General features: G+C 46.0%; 1 protein-coding gene across 1 annotated transcript; it reads right to left on the reverse strand.

Moving 5' to 3' along the window:
• Positions 1 to 362: 362 nt before the first annotated feature.
• On the reverse strand, positions 363 to 12,434 carry AK3 (adenylate kinase 3). Its single transcript, XM_060269245.1, has 5 exons — positions 12,202 to 12,434; positions 5,435 to 5,554; positions 4,228 to 4,400; positions 1,684 to 1,802; positions 363 to 856 (listed from the first exon to the last, which is right to left on the reverse strand). Exons 1-5 carry the CDS (start codon positions 12,353 to 12,355, stop codon positions 733 to 735), a joined length of 690 nt encoding a protein of 229 aa, XP_060125228.1. The 5' UTR covers positions 12,356 to 12,434; the 3' UTR covers positions 363 to 732.
• Between the last annotated feature and the right edge of the window lie 4,762 nt (positions 12,435 to 17,196).

Genomic DNA, 17,196 nt, shown 5'->3' on the forward strand with positions numbered 1-17,196 from the left:
TCCACTTATAATTGACCCACCTAACGACAAATAATGACAATTACAACAAATAAAGGCTTGACATATCTTGCTTTGCATGTGATGCATCTATCTCATATATTGGTTTCACCTTTTAAGTTGTGTTACTGAAATAAATGCACTTTTCGACGATATTCTAATTTCCCGAGTTTCACCTGTAGTTACTGCTGTGTGGCCATACGAAATTTATAATAAATAAGAATATAGGTGGCTTGTACTGAAATTCCCAAAGGACATCGAGAGGATTACTCTTTCCCAAAAGCCACATGCCCCATCACTATGGTAGAGTCCAAAACAGACAGCCTTAATGTTTTTACGGAAATCACATGCGTGTACACATTGGGTAAAAACAGCATCCTTCATTTTTCAGATCAGAACCCTCCTTTTGACAAACCGTGAGATCCTTCGGCTGTATTTTGTTAAAAATCAATTTAATATTAAATTACTTTTACAAAATGCAGGTCCATCTAATACAAAATTAGCACTTTTAAAATCAACATACCAGGGGACAAAAATAAAATAAAATAAAATACTAGATTTACAAACGTGGACATTTCTTGAGATTTCAAGTCGGCTATTTGTCATTGCGGGCACATTCTATTTGTAACAACAACCAGGTCTCCATGAGTCTACTGTTGATTATACAATATATTTCTGGAAGCTTAGCCAAAGGCCACCAGCTTCTATCATGTCAGTACAGTAATGGATCTTCCTTCATCTGTAGGTACACGCTTCCTTCTGGCTGATATCAGGCAGCTTGGTTTGAAGGAAACGATGAACATGGGGCCATATCTTGTTGGTCTCTGTTCCCGAGAAAGATTCCAACACGCCTTTCCGGCTACAGAAGAGAAAAGAGGTACATGAGTCATGTTTGTCCAGTGTTATTCTAAGGTTTCAAATATAGTATAAATATTCATAAATGCACACGTATCTAAATATATAAACCATGTATAGTACAGGAGAGCAGTCCTGTAGCCATTTTGACTCTCCCAATGACCTCAAATATTCCTCTGCAGTAAGGGAGGCAAATGGAGGAAGCCTTCCCATCATACCTGCCAAGTTCCGGCCTGAGAAATAAGGGACTGGACCGGAAGTAGCAGACCGGAAGTAGCGCTGCCGCCATTTTGGAACTGGGCGGAGAATGCTCAGAAGCGACTTTTGATGCTGCTCTGCCCTGTTCCAAAATGGCCGCCGCACCAGAAGTCACGCTGCAGCCATTTTGGAACTGGGCAAAGCAGCATCAAAAGTCGCTTCTGAGCATGCTCCGCCCAGTTCCAAAATGGCCACCGCGCTACTTCTTTTAAAGTAGTTTGTAAAAAGTTCCCATTCTTCCTTAAACTCACGATTGTCCTTCTCACGTAGTTTATATGTTAATTTTGCCACAAGTCTCAGAGGTCTTGATAGGGCTGCAGAAGGACTCCCTCTCCTTTCCAATCTAAGATCTGAAGAGGAAGAAACAAACTAAGGAAATCAGAGTTCTATGCTATGACTTGTAGAAATCAGCATGTGTTTCTTGCTGATCCTGCTCAGGAGCTAGGAGGACTCTCAGCAGCTAGAAGCATCATAAGCTGACCCTGGAGGAGTGAACAACATGGACCACGAGTACCAAACCGTAGGGGAAACAGAGAGAGAGAGAGAAGATGCCTAATGAAATAAGGAGCTTACCGATAATACTCCAAGACAGGTTTGGTTTCAGTTTCGTAAGATTTCAGCCTCTTCATAACCGTTTCTGGTTTGTCGTCATCCCGTTGGACAAGAGGCTCTCCAGTAATATCATCACAACCCTGGTTATGGGAAAGGAGAACTCTCAGGCGCAATGCTATTTCACTCTAAACACACCTGCACACAATTACGCCGTGTTGAGCAGTCATGGCTTCCCCCAAAGTTAATAATAATAATTTATTATTTATACCCCGCCCATCTGGCTGGGTTTCCCCAGCCACTCTAGGTGGCCTTCAACAAAATATTAAAATTACATTAAAACATCAGTCATTAAAAACTTCCCTCAACAGGGTTGCCTTCAGATGTCTTCTAAAAGTCAGATAGTTGTTTATTTCCTTGACCTCTGATGTGAGGGCGTTCCACAGGGTGGGCACCACTACCAAGAAGGCCCTCTGCCTGGTTCCCTGTAACCTCACTTCTCGCAGGGAGGGAACTGCCAGAAGGACCTCGGAGCTGGACCTCAATGTCCGAGCTGAACACTGGGGGTGGAGACGCTTCTTCAGGTACACTGGGACGAAGCCATTTAGGGAAAGAATGCTGGGAACTGTCATTTGCCTAAGAGAGCTGAAAGTTCTTAGGAGACCTCTGTTCCCCTCACAGGGCTACAATTTCAAGAGTTCCTGGGAAGAGAGATGGATTGTTAAGCCACTCTGGGAACTCTATCTCTGTGAGGGGAACAGGGGGTTTCCTAACAGCGCTCAGCCAGTGTGGCGTAGTGGTTAAGAGCGGTAGACTCGTAATCTGGTGAACCGGGTTCGTGTCTCTGCTCCTCCACATGCAGCTGCTGGGTGACCTTGGGCTAGTCACACTAGCCCAAGTCTGGACACTGATCTCATTCCAGAAAGCAATACCATCAACAAACAAAATATTTTGCCTATAGAGTGGTACCTCGGTTTATGAACACAATTTGTTCCAGAAGTCTGTTCATAAACTGAAGCGTTCATAAACTGAAGCGAACTTTCCCATTGAAAGTAATGGAAAGTGGATTAATCTGTTCCAGACGGTCCGCGGAGTACTTAAACTGAAGCGTTCATAAACTGAAGCGAACTTTCCCATTGAAAGTAATGGAAAGTGGATTAATCCGTTCCAGATGGGTCCGTGGAGTACTCAACCTGAAGCGTACTAACCCGAAGCATGGGTGTAATTGGTTCCGGAAGTCTGTTCATAAACTGAAGCGTTCATAAACTGAAGTGAACTTTCCCATTGAAAGTAATGGAAAGTGAATTAATCCGCTCCAGATGGGTCCACGGCGTTCATAAACCGAAAATTCGTAAACCGAGCTGTTCATAAACCAAGGTTCCACTGTACTATTCAATACATTCAGTTTAACCTATTTATCTTAATAATTCATGCTGTTACTCATATCTCATGTTTTCATCTTTCTATAGTAGTTCTTTCAATACTCAATAAAAGGTCTCCAGTCCTCAAGGAATTTTTCATCATGTTGGTCTCTAATCTTTGTGTTAATCTTGCCAGTTCTGCGTACCCCATCATTGGAACATCTCCCTTTTTTCCACCTTTGGGCATACAATATTTGTGCTGCTGTCATTATATGCATAAATAAGTTAACCAGCTCCTTTGGAACATCATTATCTATAATTCCTATTAAAAAAAGCTTCAGGTTTCTTGGGAATCATCAACTTAAACATCTTTTCCATCTCGTTATATATCATTGCCCAATAGCCCTTATCTTTTTTGCAAGTCCACCACATATTAAAACATGTTCCTCCTCCACATGCAGTTGCTGGGTGACCTTGGGCTAGTCACACTTCTCTGAAGTCTCTCAGCCCCACTCACCTCACAGAGTGTTTGTTGTGGGGTAAGAAGGGAAAGGAGAATGTTAGCCGCTTTGAGACTCCTTCGGGTAGTGATAAAGCGGGATATCAAATCCAAACTCTTCTTCTTCTCAGCACCCATAACAACTCCTGTTCCCAGGGTTCTTTGGAGAAGGCGTGACTATTTAAGTGCCATCAGTCTCCTTTTCTCGAACAGAACATGTTAGTTTACCATTAAGCAATATCCCAATAAGCACTGAGCTTCGGAGAACAAACATACATATAGTTGGTTTATATTAACCAGTAGAACCCATGCAGGGTTGTACCAGGTCATCTGTTTTATAGCAGACTGACAAAGGCACTTACTTACCTGCAGCATCAACAATATTTAGTAATCAGCTAGTTATCACTCTGTTTTCCCAAATAGTACAGATCACAAATATGCTGAGAGATTCTCCCACCTGCAGTTAATAACCCCCAGCAGGAGCGCTGGCAGTTTCAAGCATTCCCAACTAGTAAGAATTATTTTAGATCTACTGCTGCTTGTGGCACAATCATAACCATAAGGAACAGTGGAGATTATTAGTGCATTTGCAAGAAGATACAGGGCAACCCAAGCGTTTAGTCCATTGCTTGAATGGCACACAGAAAAAAGAGGTTGGGGGGGGATATTTGTCTCTACAGTGCTGGACTAGAAACGAACATCACTCACAGGGACTTTGGGAGGGTTGAATTCAAGGTTGTAGACCCTGCCGCTGGCAGGATGGATCCAGCGGGCAGTGAGTCGTTGCCGGATCGTCTCAAAAGGCACATCCAAGTCAATCACCGTATCTATTGGACACACTTTATCCAGAGCTTCGGCCTGTGGAACAGTCCTAGGGAAACCTGTGACAAAGGAATAAAACGTCCTTGTAGAAATCTCAGGTGCCTTTCTGAAACAGCTGTGCAATCACTCCCGCTCAAGTCTGAGAATTGTGGGGATGTTCAGGGAGGCAGGAGAGGATATATTGTTTATTAATATCCTTCCTAACTTGCGCTAGCAAGTTCCTTTACTTAGCAGAGTTTTACATTCCCCTTTTAAACGCACAGCAGATAGCTGGTTGCAGGCTTGTTTAAACCTCTTAGTATTAGGTTCCTGGTAAGTTCCCTTATATCCCTCTTAAAAGAATAAACACGCCACATTCTTGTGTAAAGTATATAAAAGAAGTTTACTCACATCATCAGTTCACAGTTGGATCCCTGAAGGCAGACTTAGTTACAAAGTATAAACATGTGGGTCTATCCCATATGACTGAGAGCCAACAGAGCATTTCTAGCAAAAAGCAGCTCCAACGACAGAGGAAGTCAAAGAGAGGGAGTGTGCTGCATGATTTGTCCTTCTGTTACCTGGACAGGTAAGGTCACGCCCACCTCTAGTCACATGCAAAAGGAAGTATGTCCCAGCCAGGAGGAAACAGGAAGTTTTTGACTGGCGGGACCAAACATTTCCCCAGGAATGTTGTACTTGACTACTACTTATGTATCACATCCCACAAGAATCAGGAACATAGGAAGCTGCTGTCTACTGCAGGCCTAGGCAAACCCGGCCCTCCAGATGTTTTGGGACTACAATTCCCATCATCCCTGACCACTGGTCCTGTTAGCTAGAGATGATGGGAGTTGTAGTTCCAAAACATCTGGAGGGCCGAGCATCGGTTTGGGTCGATATATTGATATCACCCAGCCCTACCAGGAGATGCTGAGGATTCAACCAGAGACCTTCTGACTGCAAACCAGAGGTTTTACCACTGAGCCGCAGCCCTTATGTCTGCCCCAAACGTTCCAGAATTCCTCTCCACTTCATAGTTTCCATCCACGCAAGGATGGGCGGGAGAGCACTTTCCACAGCCCTGCCAGAGATGCTACTGTCCAATTCTCACCATCCAACAACACACTGTTTCGCTCCAGGTTTTTCAGTTCACTGAGCATCAGCCGCGTGATAATGTCATCAGGAATCAGCTGGCCTTGATCAATATAGGACTTCGCAAGGATACCAATTTCTATGGAAGTAAACAACAACAACAAAAGTCATTGGAACACTACGTGGGACAACACAACTTGCCCAAAGTTGTTTCTGAGTTTTCTGCTTCTCATTTGAAGCACTTGTAGAGAAATATCAGGGAAGAGAAGTCACTTCTAGAGAGTCAGCCAGGAGGTGAGTAAGTACAAGCTCAACAAACCTCTTGCAAACATTATACACACGGTTTTCAAAATAATTACAGTAGTCCTAATTAATTCTTCATCTTTCCCGTCTTCCATGCCAGACGTCGTTGAGTCAAAGTAGCATGGTTGATATTTTTAAAACCAAATTAAAGGAAAAGGTGACATGGGAGAAATTTTGAGGAATATCTGCTCAGGTTTTCTCAACAAAATCTCCCATCTCCCAAACTCTTCAAGCCCACCATTGAGCCCAACAGTCTCAACACTTTCAACCTAGTTTCTGCAACCAGCGTTCGGCAAACTGTGTGTCATATCTGCCTTGCCTTCCCCCTCCATCCATGGTGCGGGTTTAACTTTACCCCACTTCAGTTGTAAACTCCTAGGGGAATTGCCTATAAAATTACTGGGCACACCGGGAAGGGATATCAATCAGCATAGTCAGGCATGTTGGCCTTCCGAGTGTCAATACAAGTGAATGTTTAACTTGCATGAACTTGCGAAGAAGGGTGGCAACATTTATTTGAACAGGGCTAGATGCCTGCTGTGGCGGAATGGTGCCTGATGATGATTCTGGTTCATCATGGGTTAATCCCTCACTCCCATTCTAGACAAGTGTTCCCTGAGAGGCGGAGCTTGGGGGGGCATTCTAAATGGCAGTTGGGAGTTGGGGATTGACAGTTGGGAGTTAGGGAGTTGGTAGAGGGTAGAGTGTTAAAGAGGGATGCAGGAGCTGTATGAAGAAAACTGTGTTAAATAAAAAAAGAAGATATGTGCTTTTAAGAACCAAAGAAACTCATGTTTATAAGTTAAATAATAAAGTTAAATGTGCTTAAATGTTCACTGACTCGGCAGTGTCTCGGTACCTTCAGAGGTGTGACAAAGAGGGGAGAACAAAGCTTTCCTGGGGAAGAGGAAACTGTTTGCTGTTTCTCCTGTCATACAAAGGGCTGGTTAGCGAAGCCGAAGGAGCCACATAGTTGCCTAAGGGAGAGGCACACTGTAGCAGTAGGGATCCCAGGGAGGGAGACCCCACTGGTGGCCATAGGTTTCGAATGCAGAGCCTGAGGTACTCTGGAGACAAGTCCAATTTGGACTCTGGAGGTTTTTTTCTCCTGTTTGTGGAGAAGCACAGGGAGAGCCTCTGAGGTTAAAGCAGTGAGGTGGGGGATCCATCACACCTGCTATTCAGCACCACATGAGATTTGAACTAGCAAGAGCAGAGGGAAAGGGCGAGAGTTCGCATGCAGGATTACGCCCAACCAAGGCTTGCTGCAAATGAGGTTGGTGTTATGTCTGAATCTGGGCTCATGCTTTGTTTCCTGCAAACAAGACCATGAGCAGTAAGCCAAGAGCAGCCCTCTTTGTTTGTTTGTTTGCAGCAAGACAAACCACGAGCTTGCTTTGGGATGCAACACAAAGCCAAACCATGGCTTAGCTCCTGGCAGCACGAGGAAACGGAAGGTGTAAATAGGTGAATAAACCATATTTCTTAAAGCAGCACAGTCTCCACCGTTTCTTCTATTCTCCAAAGGGGTACAGACCCTGTTTGGGTGCCTGAGACCCCAAGGACTTTTTGCTACCACTTGGCAGAGAGAAGGGCAGGCATCAGACATTTGTAACCGTAGACACCAGTCATGCTTGTTTGGCTCAGTGCTACATGCAAAGCAAGCCAACGAGCACCGCTTTAAGCGCAAATCACAAAGCGCTAATAGATCAATGATTGCCATTTTTGTATCCAGCAGACACTCAAGAGTATGAAAGGGATAAGGCAGTAAAATCTGGGGCTTGTATACATCCACAGGGCACGGAACTTTTTGTACTGTATATATCTACATTGCAAGACTGAAACGATCGCAATAACATTTATATTTCACGAACAGTCACTTTTCTTCTCTGTTTTGTTAATTATTGTTTCTTTGTTGCATTGCGTACATGTTTTGAATGGTAATACTACTACTAATAATAATACAAATAAAAATATATTTTAAAAAAGGTGCTGCTTCACCCTTAGTACAGAAAGGGAAAATAACACACAGTGCAATTAAAAAACCATCTCAGGCTTATTTTCCATGCTGCACAAAACCCTGGTCTTTCTAAAGTAGATTATAAACTGCCTCAGCACCTCAGAAACACAGCAACTAGCTAACCAGTGTGCTTTCAAAATAGTTACTGGAGAGACAGGTTCAAGTCCTGAAACCTGACATACTAGAGTGGGGGGCTTAAACTTCAGCACTATAATAATAGAATAAAAAAATTCCTTCAGTAGCACCTTAAAGACCAACTAAGTTTTTATTTTGGTATGAGCTTTCGTGTGCATGCACACTTCTTCAGATACACTTGAAACAGAAGAGTCAGACCCTTATGTATATACAGAGGGTGGTGGGGGGTGGGAATGGGTGATGGGCTGATGGGAGTGGTAAACCTGTAGATGGTTGTTAACGACTGATGATGACTGCAATTGGTCCTGCGGGGGGGGGGGGGAAGCAAGGGCTGAGGCGCTAAACTTCAGCACTATAATAATAGAAGACAGGTATAGCAACACTTAGGAGCCAAAAAAGATAAATGGAATCCCAGAATCAGCACACTTCTGAATGCCCCACACTTACAACAACCAGGACTGCTGTTTCCATGCTCTGCTGAGGAGCTTCTAAGAAGCTTTCAACCAGCTTTTGTTGAAAATTGAATGCTGGGTTAGATTTATATACTGTACTCTCTTTTTTTTCCCTGCCACCTGGTCCTCAAAGCAGATTACAACATAGAAGCAACTTTAAATCAATGCATTTTAAAAACAAAAGATAATCACAAAGCTAGCAGTAGCTCTGCAGCAATGTTCCACTTCCATTTTCACAAGATATTTAACAAGAAGAACTCCTGCCTTGGCAGAACAAGCATTACCGTATTTTTCTGCATGTAAGATGCCCCCATGTGTAAGACAACCCCTATATTTTTGAACCCCAAATTAAGAAATCAATTTTTTAAACATCAAACAGAACAACTTTGATCTTTCTGGGGGTAGGTCACCCAAAGTTATTGAGCTTTTTTGGAAACAAAGTTGGCCAAAACTGTTGAGCTTTTTGAGCTTAAATAAATATAATATAAATTATAATATAATATAATATAATATAATATAATATAATATAATATAATTATACGCTGCTCATCTGGCTGGATTTCCCCAGCCACTCTTGGCAGCTTCTAACAACATATTTAAAATACAATAAAACATCAGTCATTAAAAACTTCCCTAAACAGGGCTGCCTTAAGATGTCTTCTGATGGGAGGGCGTTCCACAGGTGGGTGCCACTAAGTTTGGGTTGCCACAAGAGCAGGAGCTTATACAATCACCGTCCATGTATATAACGACCCCCAATTTTTGACTAATTGTTTTAGCAAAAAAATCCAACTTATATGCAGAAAAAAAGACCTGGTACATATTTTATAGGGACCCAGGTGGCACTGTGGGTTAAACCACTGATCAGAAGGTGCTGATCAGAAGGTGGGGCAAGGGTGCTGAACCCAGTGGGGCAAGGGTGCCCCACAGGGGGAGTCCAAAAGGTTAGAAAGTGACACTCTAAAGAGAACGCTGTCGTTTCGTGTACACCCCACGCCCGGCACAGTTTTAACTTTCACCTATTGGCAGGGCCGGATTTAGGTTTGATGAGGCCCTAAGCTACTGAAGGTAATGGGGACCTTTATATGTCCAGCTGTCCTTCGTCAACAACAAGTTTTCACTGTTTTTTATGTTGAAAGGGATGCGGGTGGCACTGTGGGTTAAACCACTGAGCCTAGGGTTTGCCGATCAGAAGGTCGGCGGTTCGAATCCCTGCGATGAGGTGAGCTCCCGTTGCTCGGTCCCTGCTCCTGCCAACCTAGCAGGTCGAAAGCACGTCAAAATGCAAGTAAATGCAAGTAGATAAATAGGTACCACTCCAGCGGGAAGGTAAATGGCATTTCTGTGTGCTGCTCTGGTTCGCCAGAAGCGGCTTTGTCATGCTGGCCACATGACCTGGAAGCTGTATGCCGGCTCCCTCGGCCAATAACGCAACCCCAGAGTCGGTCACAACTGGACCTAATGGTCAGGGGTCCCTTTACCTTTACCTTGAATATATGCTACCGTGTTTCTCCTAAAATAAGACACGTCTTATATTTATTTTTCCGCCAAAAAAACACACAACGGCTTATTTTCAGGGGATGTCTTTTTTTTTTAAGCTTCTTTACTTTTTACCGGTATTAAGCTTTCAGAGAGTTTTGCTGGGTCGGGGCTCAGCGCGGCGCGCACTGCCGCTCTTCCCGGGTCCCGCTCAGTCCTATAGAATAACGTAAGAGCAATCTGAAATTGACAGGAAAGGATTGTCACCTTGTCCTCCGCAGCGCTTTGCCCCACAGCGAGCCCTTCAAGGCGCCACTGCCGCCGCCGCCGCTGGCCACCAGGTGCTGCTGCAGATGCGACGTCGGCTCCTCCTTCCGCCGGCCGCCGCTCATTGTCCTCTTCCGCCGCCGCCACCTCCCTCCCTCCCCGCCGGGCCGCCGCTGGGTCGGGGCTCGAGCGGGAGCCGGTCCCCGCGGCAAGAGGCGGCTGCACGGGAGCCGCTTCGGGGAGCACAGCGCAGTGCGAAGAGCCTGGTGAGAGACAGGTGCGGCTGCAGGTGAAGCCCGGGATCTGCGTGGGCAACTGGGGACGAGCGCCCTGAGCGCTGCGGCGGTAGTGAAGAGGTGCCCGATCAGCCCGCTTCTCAGCTGATCAGGCGCCTCTTCGCCACCGCCGCAGCGCTCAGGGCGCTCGTCCCCAGTTGCCCACGCAGATCCCGGGCTTCACCTGCAGCCGCAGCTGTCTCTCACCAGGCTCTTCGCGCTGCGCTGCGCTCCCCGAAGCGGCTCCCACCCCCGGCTTATTTTCGGGGGATGTCTTATATTTATTATACTAATGAAAAGCCTGACATGGCTTATTTTTGAGGACCGTCTTATTTTAGGAGAAACACGGTATATGATACTTTATGGACCTAATATGTATCTAAAGCCATTTGCACTTAACAAATAGGAGCCTACACAACACAAAACACTGTTGCTGTACGCAGGTTTTATTTGTTTTCTATCTTATATTTTGGAAATCTACATCTAGGATTTCCCCCCAAAAGAGAGTGGGCCCCTTCATGGATCACTGCCTTGTCATGATGAAGGGGCTTGAATAACTCCAAGAAACTATGAGCTATGCCATGCAGGGCCACCCAAGATGGACAGGTCATAGCCGAGTGTTTAGACTAAATGTGATCCACCTGGGGAAGGAACTGGCAAACCACTCCAGTATTTTGCCAAGAAAACTCCATGGGCATAAAAAAAGGAAAAGCTTCGAGAAGAAAGTGAGAGTTTCCAAGGCATGCTCTGGGTCATGGGGTCATGGAGAGTCGAACACGACACAACAAAAAAGAGAGCTATAGCTTGTTTAGTTCATATGTAAATCCGGCACTGCCTATTGGGTCAAGCAAGCAGTTTTCAAGGAGGCAGGAGACCACACTATGGCAAAGCCCTGGGGCCCCAGAGGAAAGCAATTCAATTTTTCCACCTGTGCCACAAGGTTGCCTATGTGTCTTTTTGCTCCACAGTGGTGCTTGTGCACCCATGAGTCAAAAGACCCGAGCACAGCCACCGAAACCAACAAACCCGGAATCATAGAGTTGCAGAGTTGGAAGGGAACCCGAGGGTCATCTAGTCCAACCCCCTGCAATGCACTTCTCTCTCCCCTCTTCCTACCATAGCTGCTGGTAGGACAGACCTTTGGGGTTGGGCAAAATATACGGGACAGGTCTGGCAAAATGAAGGACAGGTGGGGTGGAGGGGGATGGGTGGGCTAAAATGACTGTTACCTGGCGCAGAAATGGCTTCAAAGCAATCCATTACAAACGGAAGCTCTCAGTAAGGGCAAGCACCCCAACAACACAACAACAACATTGAAAGGAAATCCTCCCCAGCTGCTGAATTTCTGCCTGCCAGAAGGAGGAAAAACGCAGCCAAAAAAGAAAAAAGAAAGAGGGGAAGGAGAGAGAGAGAGAGAGAGAGAGAGAGAGAGAGAGAGAGATTCCTTTTCTCTTCCTCACGGAGTTTGCAAAGGTGCATCCCAGCAATATTGCCAGGGGGCAAAAAGGCAGCGCGGGGGTGGGGGGTCTGTTTGCAAGCGACACATTTGACGTTGGAGGAGCCTTCCTTGCTTTGGGGAACATTCACTCCTAATTTTACAACAGCCCCTGGATGCCCGAGGTCAGGAGTCCCTGGGAAAAGGCGCGAGGTTGTGCCAGCTTGGCCCCGCGACCGTGGGTACCCGGGACCGTGGGAGCCTGAGGTCGTGGGTTCCCTGCAACGTGCATGGCCCTGGCACCGAAATGCGCAGGTGTTCCCGTCCCCTTCGTGGGGGATTTCGTGGGTGCTGGGGCACCCAGGGCCCCGGGGACTTGGCACCTATGATTTGCCCAAGCGATGCCTCCTCCTTCCCTACCGCTCTTGCGGTTCATGTTGTCGCGCAGGATGTCTCCGCTGGAGAGATGCTTGAGCGCGAAGTGCTGCACGATGCGCGCCGACACGGTGCCTTTGCCGGAGCCCGGCGGGCCCATGATCAAGGCGCGCAGCAGCAGCGCCCGCCGCGCCGCCATCGCCCAGCCAAGCGCGCTCCTCCTCCGGCTCGCTCCCCGAGGCTCCTCCGGCTGCCCAGCCAGCGACGCCTTTCCTTCCCCCGCCGGGTGGGCGGCTCCTGCCGCTGCTCCCGCCCCGGAGGCCGGCCTCGCTCGTCGGAAGAGGAGGGCCGCGGAGATGGCGGCGCTCTCCGCCCTCCACGTCGTGCTTCCCTTCCGTTTGCCTTGAAAGAGCAAAAAAACCAACAAACCACAACCCCACCAAAAAAAACCCTTTTCTCTCGCTCTCTGCCAGTCTCCCAGTCTTCTCTGCGCAGAGAAAGGACTTACCAAAAGGATCGGAAAGACTGAGGAACCGAAGAATCGTGGGCACCCCCGGGGTCATCTAGTCCAACCCCCTGCAGTGCGGGAATCTCAACGAGATCATGCAAGGCAGGTGGCCACCCAGCCTCTGCCCTTGCGCTCATGTCCTTCCTCTAGCCATCAGGCTGGCCACTCAAGAGAAAATGCTCCACTAGCTAGGCCAGTGGGGTCTTCTTATACTGTAGCTCTCTCTTAATCCTTTGAAAATCTGTGTTTTTAGGATCGCAAAGGTTTAAGTTTCTCTTCTCTCTCCACCAACTGCAAGAAAGGGGGAGGGAATTGAGGCAAAGATTCCCAAATGATAACTTTCCCATACATTGCAGCACAACATCCCAAGTAAAAGATTTATTTGCTGTCATTTTTGTTTTTGTTTGGTAGCTGGTAGTTTTCTTTCCACTTACTTATTTTAGCTTAGTGCTTCCCAATACCCCCTTTTGATATTATTATTACAGTATTATTATTATTATTATTATTACTACTACTACTACTACTACTACTACTATTAAGGCCTTTGTGGAATGAGATCTCTAGAGGCAAGAAGCTCAAAGCAGTTGTCATCCTGGCTGTCGTCCACAAACCAGTTCATCCAGAATGAGTAGTCCAATTAAAGCCAAAGAGAGGAAATTATGTGTGAGACGCAAGTTCTGCCATCTCGCCTTGGAGTAGCCAGACAGCGTATGACTGTTAATGCAATGTTAGCTGCAGATTTGATGTTTCTGACCAGCGATGTAATGAAGTCATCCGAGTTATGCAACTTTGTGTCTCTCTCATCCATTCTAACCATTAGCTCATCCATTCTAACCATTAGCTCATCCATTCTCCCTTTCATCAAAACAATTATCTCTGCCGGCCTTCACCCGCCTCCCCAAATGCTCCAATATCCTCTCACCTCACTCTGTTTTTATGGTATACAATAATTGTAAATTACCTCAAGACACATGTAAAAGGCATGTTTTTTTAAAGGCAATTGTGTGTTCTTTTTTGAAATTTGTACATTTGTGTGTGTGAGAGAGAGGGAGAGAGGGAGGGAGAGGGAGAGGGAGAGATTTTAAAACCACACACAATTGCTTCTTACAGACTGTTGCAATTTTGGGACAGAATTTGATCATCTAACAACAGATTTGGGTTGAGCAATTAAAGTTGATCTGTTACTCTTGCATGACAAACCCATTTCCACCCCAAAATGGGACTTTTTGTGATAAGAAAAATGATGGAAAATTGTTTCAAGCAAATGTTATCCCCACATGTTCAAGTGCAACTTTGCATCACCTCTCAACAAACAAATCAGAATCAATGCTAAAAAAAATAGTCAACGGAGTCCAACTTCCCTGCAAACTTTTTGCGGACGAAATCTGTGTGAGTGCTCAACTCTTCCATCTTGTCGCCACTTTCCATCCTTGGTAACATGGTTGTAGTAGTAGAGTCCTTTAAGTTTCTGGGCTCTATAATTTCTCATAACTTAAATTGGTCAGGCAACATCAATAGTATTATTAAAAAGGCCCACCAGAGGTTGTATTTCTTGCGACAACTAAGACAATTTAAATTGCCCCAAGAATTGTTGATCCAATTTTACAGAGGTATTATTGAAACTGTTCTCTAATTCTATTACTGCCTGTTATGACACAGCCTCCAAGCTGGATAAGAAAAGGCTCCAACGAGCAGTAAGAACTGCAGAAAGGGCAATTGGTGTTAGTTTGCCCTCAAGAGAGACACTTTATGCTGTCTGAGCTAGGAAGAGAGCAGAGGGAATTGTTGCGGACCCTTTGCATCCTGGTCATCATCTATTTGATTTACTTCCATCTGGACATCGCTACAGGACTCTAAACACAAAAAACAGCTAGGCACAGGAACAGGTTTTTTCCTTGTGCCATCAAACTGTTAAACTCGTAGTTGGGTAGTGGAAGGGGAGGTCAGTTGTGGGGTGGGGTTCCTTTGCTGTACTATTGTGTTGTATTGTATTGTGAGCGGAATAGTGTTTGTATGAGGTACATTTTTTACATTGCAATGTAGGCGAAGCAAAATTATCCTTGGTATTTGGCCAATAAATTATTCCTATTCCTATAATCAGGTCTGCAAGTGCTATCAGAAGGAGTCCTGTGTCCTTTTGAGGTTTGACAATCTCTCTTTCTTTCTCTGCAAACTTTTAGCAGACAAGCCCTTTGGAGCAGAGCTGAGTGGATCTGAGTGGAGCTGAGTGTTAGATGCCCATGTAATGACTGACAGAAGTCTTTAACCTTTAGAAACTTCGCTGCAGGCAGAAACTGCAGACACTTCAAAACTAAGGTTAACAGATTTTTTTCAATGAATCCAGGGACACTTTTAAACTTCAATGGATTTTGTATGGGGACTGATTTGTAATTCCGGGGACTGTCCCTGGGAAACGGGGACATCTGGTAACCTTATTCAAAACTGCCCCTATGTTTGGGTGGGATTCAATCACTTCCCAGCAATATCAGGTCTCACAATTACAGTTGGTTGGGATGGGTAATCCTGCACAACGAATCTGCTCCCCCAAAATACCAGACTTATTGGGATAAAGATATTGATGGGGAAATGCTCTAGAGAGAGTGGTGTAACACTTGTTTTGACACAAAGTTGTCTACCAATTAGGATGAACGCTCAAAAAACAAGTCTTCTGGAAGCACTGCTTGCCATGAAATGATTCCCATCACTACATTTACATGCTGGGAAAAGATTCACTCATTAAATTTCTGCATGCCGGATGTCAAGGCAGGAGACACAAGCTTGTCAGGAATAACTCGCAAGGTGTGGGTGAAGTTGACTCTATTCAAAGAATCAAAGCAGCTCATGCCTAGCGAGCACAGCACTCTTCCCAGCAGATTTTGCTCAATGAGGCAGTTTTGAGGGCTGAAGGTCTTTCCACAGCTACCTACCGGTAAGTCTCCTCCTCCCCCAGGTCCTTCCCAAGCCACCTGAAACTTATTATCTGCCTTGTCTCTCTTTGCTCTTCATATCTCTGCAGGATCTAGGAGACAATGGTCAGGGCAGGAGGGCAATGGTCACAAGCAGGAGGGGAAGACTCCCTGGCTTCTTCAACAGCCGGCCTCATCTCTACCTCTACCCCTCCTCTCCAGCCTCTGCTTCTGCCTCTGCTTCTGGACTGCTCTCTGCCAGAGTCTCTTCCTGCTCACGAAAGCCTGTTACATCTTCGGCTTCTGAAGGCCCCTCCTCCTAGCCCGCCCCCTCTTCTCCCTCTGAACACCCATCCCTGTCCCACCACCAATCCCCTGGCTCTGAGCCTTCTCCCCTGGGGGGGGGGGTTCCCTTGGGGGTTCCCCAGTTGCTGCCTCCCACCACTCCTCTTCATCCAGGCAGTCCAGATGGCTCTCAAAGGTATTGAAGCCCTGCTGGAAAGCAATGCTTTGACGCCATAGGAAAGTTGCATTTCTTTTGAAGAAACATGGGGGAGTGCATTGCTAAAGGCTCAACCTTTAATCATTGAGTTCAATGATGTTGAACTCAACTGGTAATCTGGCATGGTGGGGAATTCTGCCTTGGAGAGAGAAGGACCTTGCCAACAAAGCACAAAGTTGATTTTCCTTGATAATATCTGATTAGGCCTTGGGATTTGATTCTCCTTATCCAAACACCCTAGGTACTCCTTAACTAAATTCTAATATGCTGGAAATAGACCTCTTGCACTTTGCATGCCTTGTCTGCTAATTTCCTTCAGCCGTGTAAAATGTGCGGCAGTGAGAATAAGCAGACCTATGAGCTGAGCCTGAAGTCATTTTATTTTTGTTTTACATACATCCACATGCCCTTCAAATTATGTATGAGGAACATTGCTGAAATGCCATGCCCATCTAAGACTGGGCATTTTTGGATTAGCCTGGCCTGCTTTTTGCCAGGAGAGAACAGGGAGCAGCATCAAAAGAGAAAGTGTGTGTGTGTGTGTGTGTGTGTGTGTCTAAAGGAAGAGGTGACCCACAAACTGCAGTAACTTATTTTATGAAGAATACCTGCAGATAAGGGACGCGGATGGTGCTGTGGGTTAAACCACAGAGCCTAGTGCCTGCCGATCAGAGGTTTGTGGTTCGAATCCCTGGGATGGGGTGAGCTCCCGTTGCTTGGTCCCTGCTCCTGCCAACCTAGCAGTTCGGAAGCACGTCAAAGTGCAAGTAGATAAATAGGTACTGCTACAGCGGGAAGGTAAACGGCCTTTCTGTGCACTGCTCTGGTTCGCCAGAATGCTGGCCACATGACCTGGAAGCTGCACGCCGGCTCCCTTGACCAGTAAAGCGAGATGAGCGCCGCAACCCCAGAGTCGTCCGCAACTGGACCTAATGGTCAGGGGTGCCTTTACCTTTACCTGCAGCTAGTAGTGATTTTAAGAAGGTTATAATCTGCTTTTTAAGAGAAAATAACTGACAAAACAGCACAGAGAACCCAAAGCTGGAGTGGTACTACTGCATCCCTCAATTTGGACACTAGACGTCGAGAATGATAGGATTGTGGAGTTGGAAGAAGGGACCCCT

This window comes from Zootoca vivipara, chromosome 16 (assembly GCF_963506605.1).
Source record: "Zootoca vivipara chromosome 16, rZooViv1.1, whole genome shotgun sequence".
NCBI lineage: Eukaryota > Metazoa > Chordata > Lepidosauria > Squamata > Lacertidae > Zootoca > Zootoca vivipara.

What these genes read in the sequence shown, in the direction of transcription:
- AK3 (XM_060269245.1), bottom strand. Translation starts at nt 12,355, where the DNA reads ATGGCGGCGCGGCGGGCGCTGCTGCTGCGCGCCTTGATCATGGGCCCG. An exon ending in CAACATGAACCGCAAGAGCG is followed by an intron (nt 5,555 to 12,201) that starts GTAGGGAAGGAG and finishes TTACTTCCATAG; the next exon opens with AAATTGGTATCCTTGCGAAG. An exon ending in TCAACCCTCCCAAAGTCCCT is followed by an intron (nt 1,803 to 4,227) that starts GTGAGTGATGTT and finishes TCCCATAACCAG; the next exon opens with GGTTGTGATGATATTACTGG.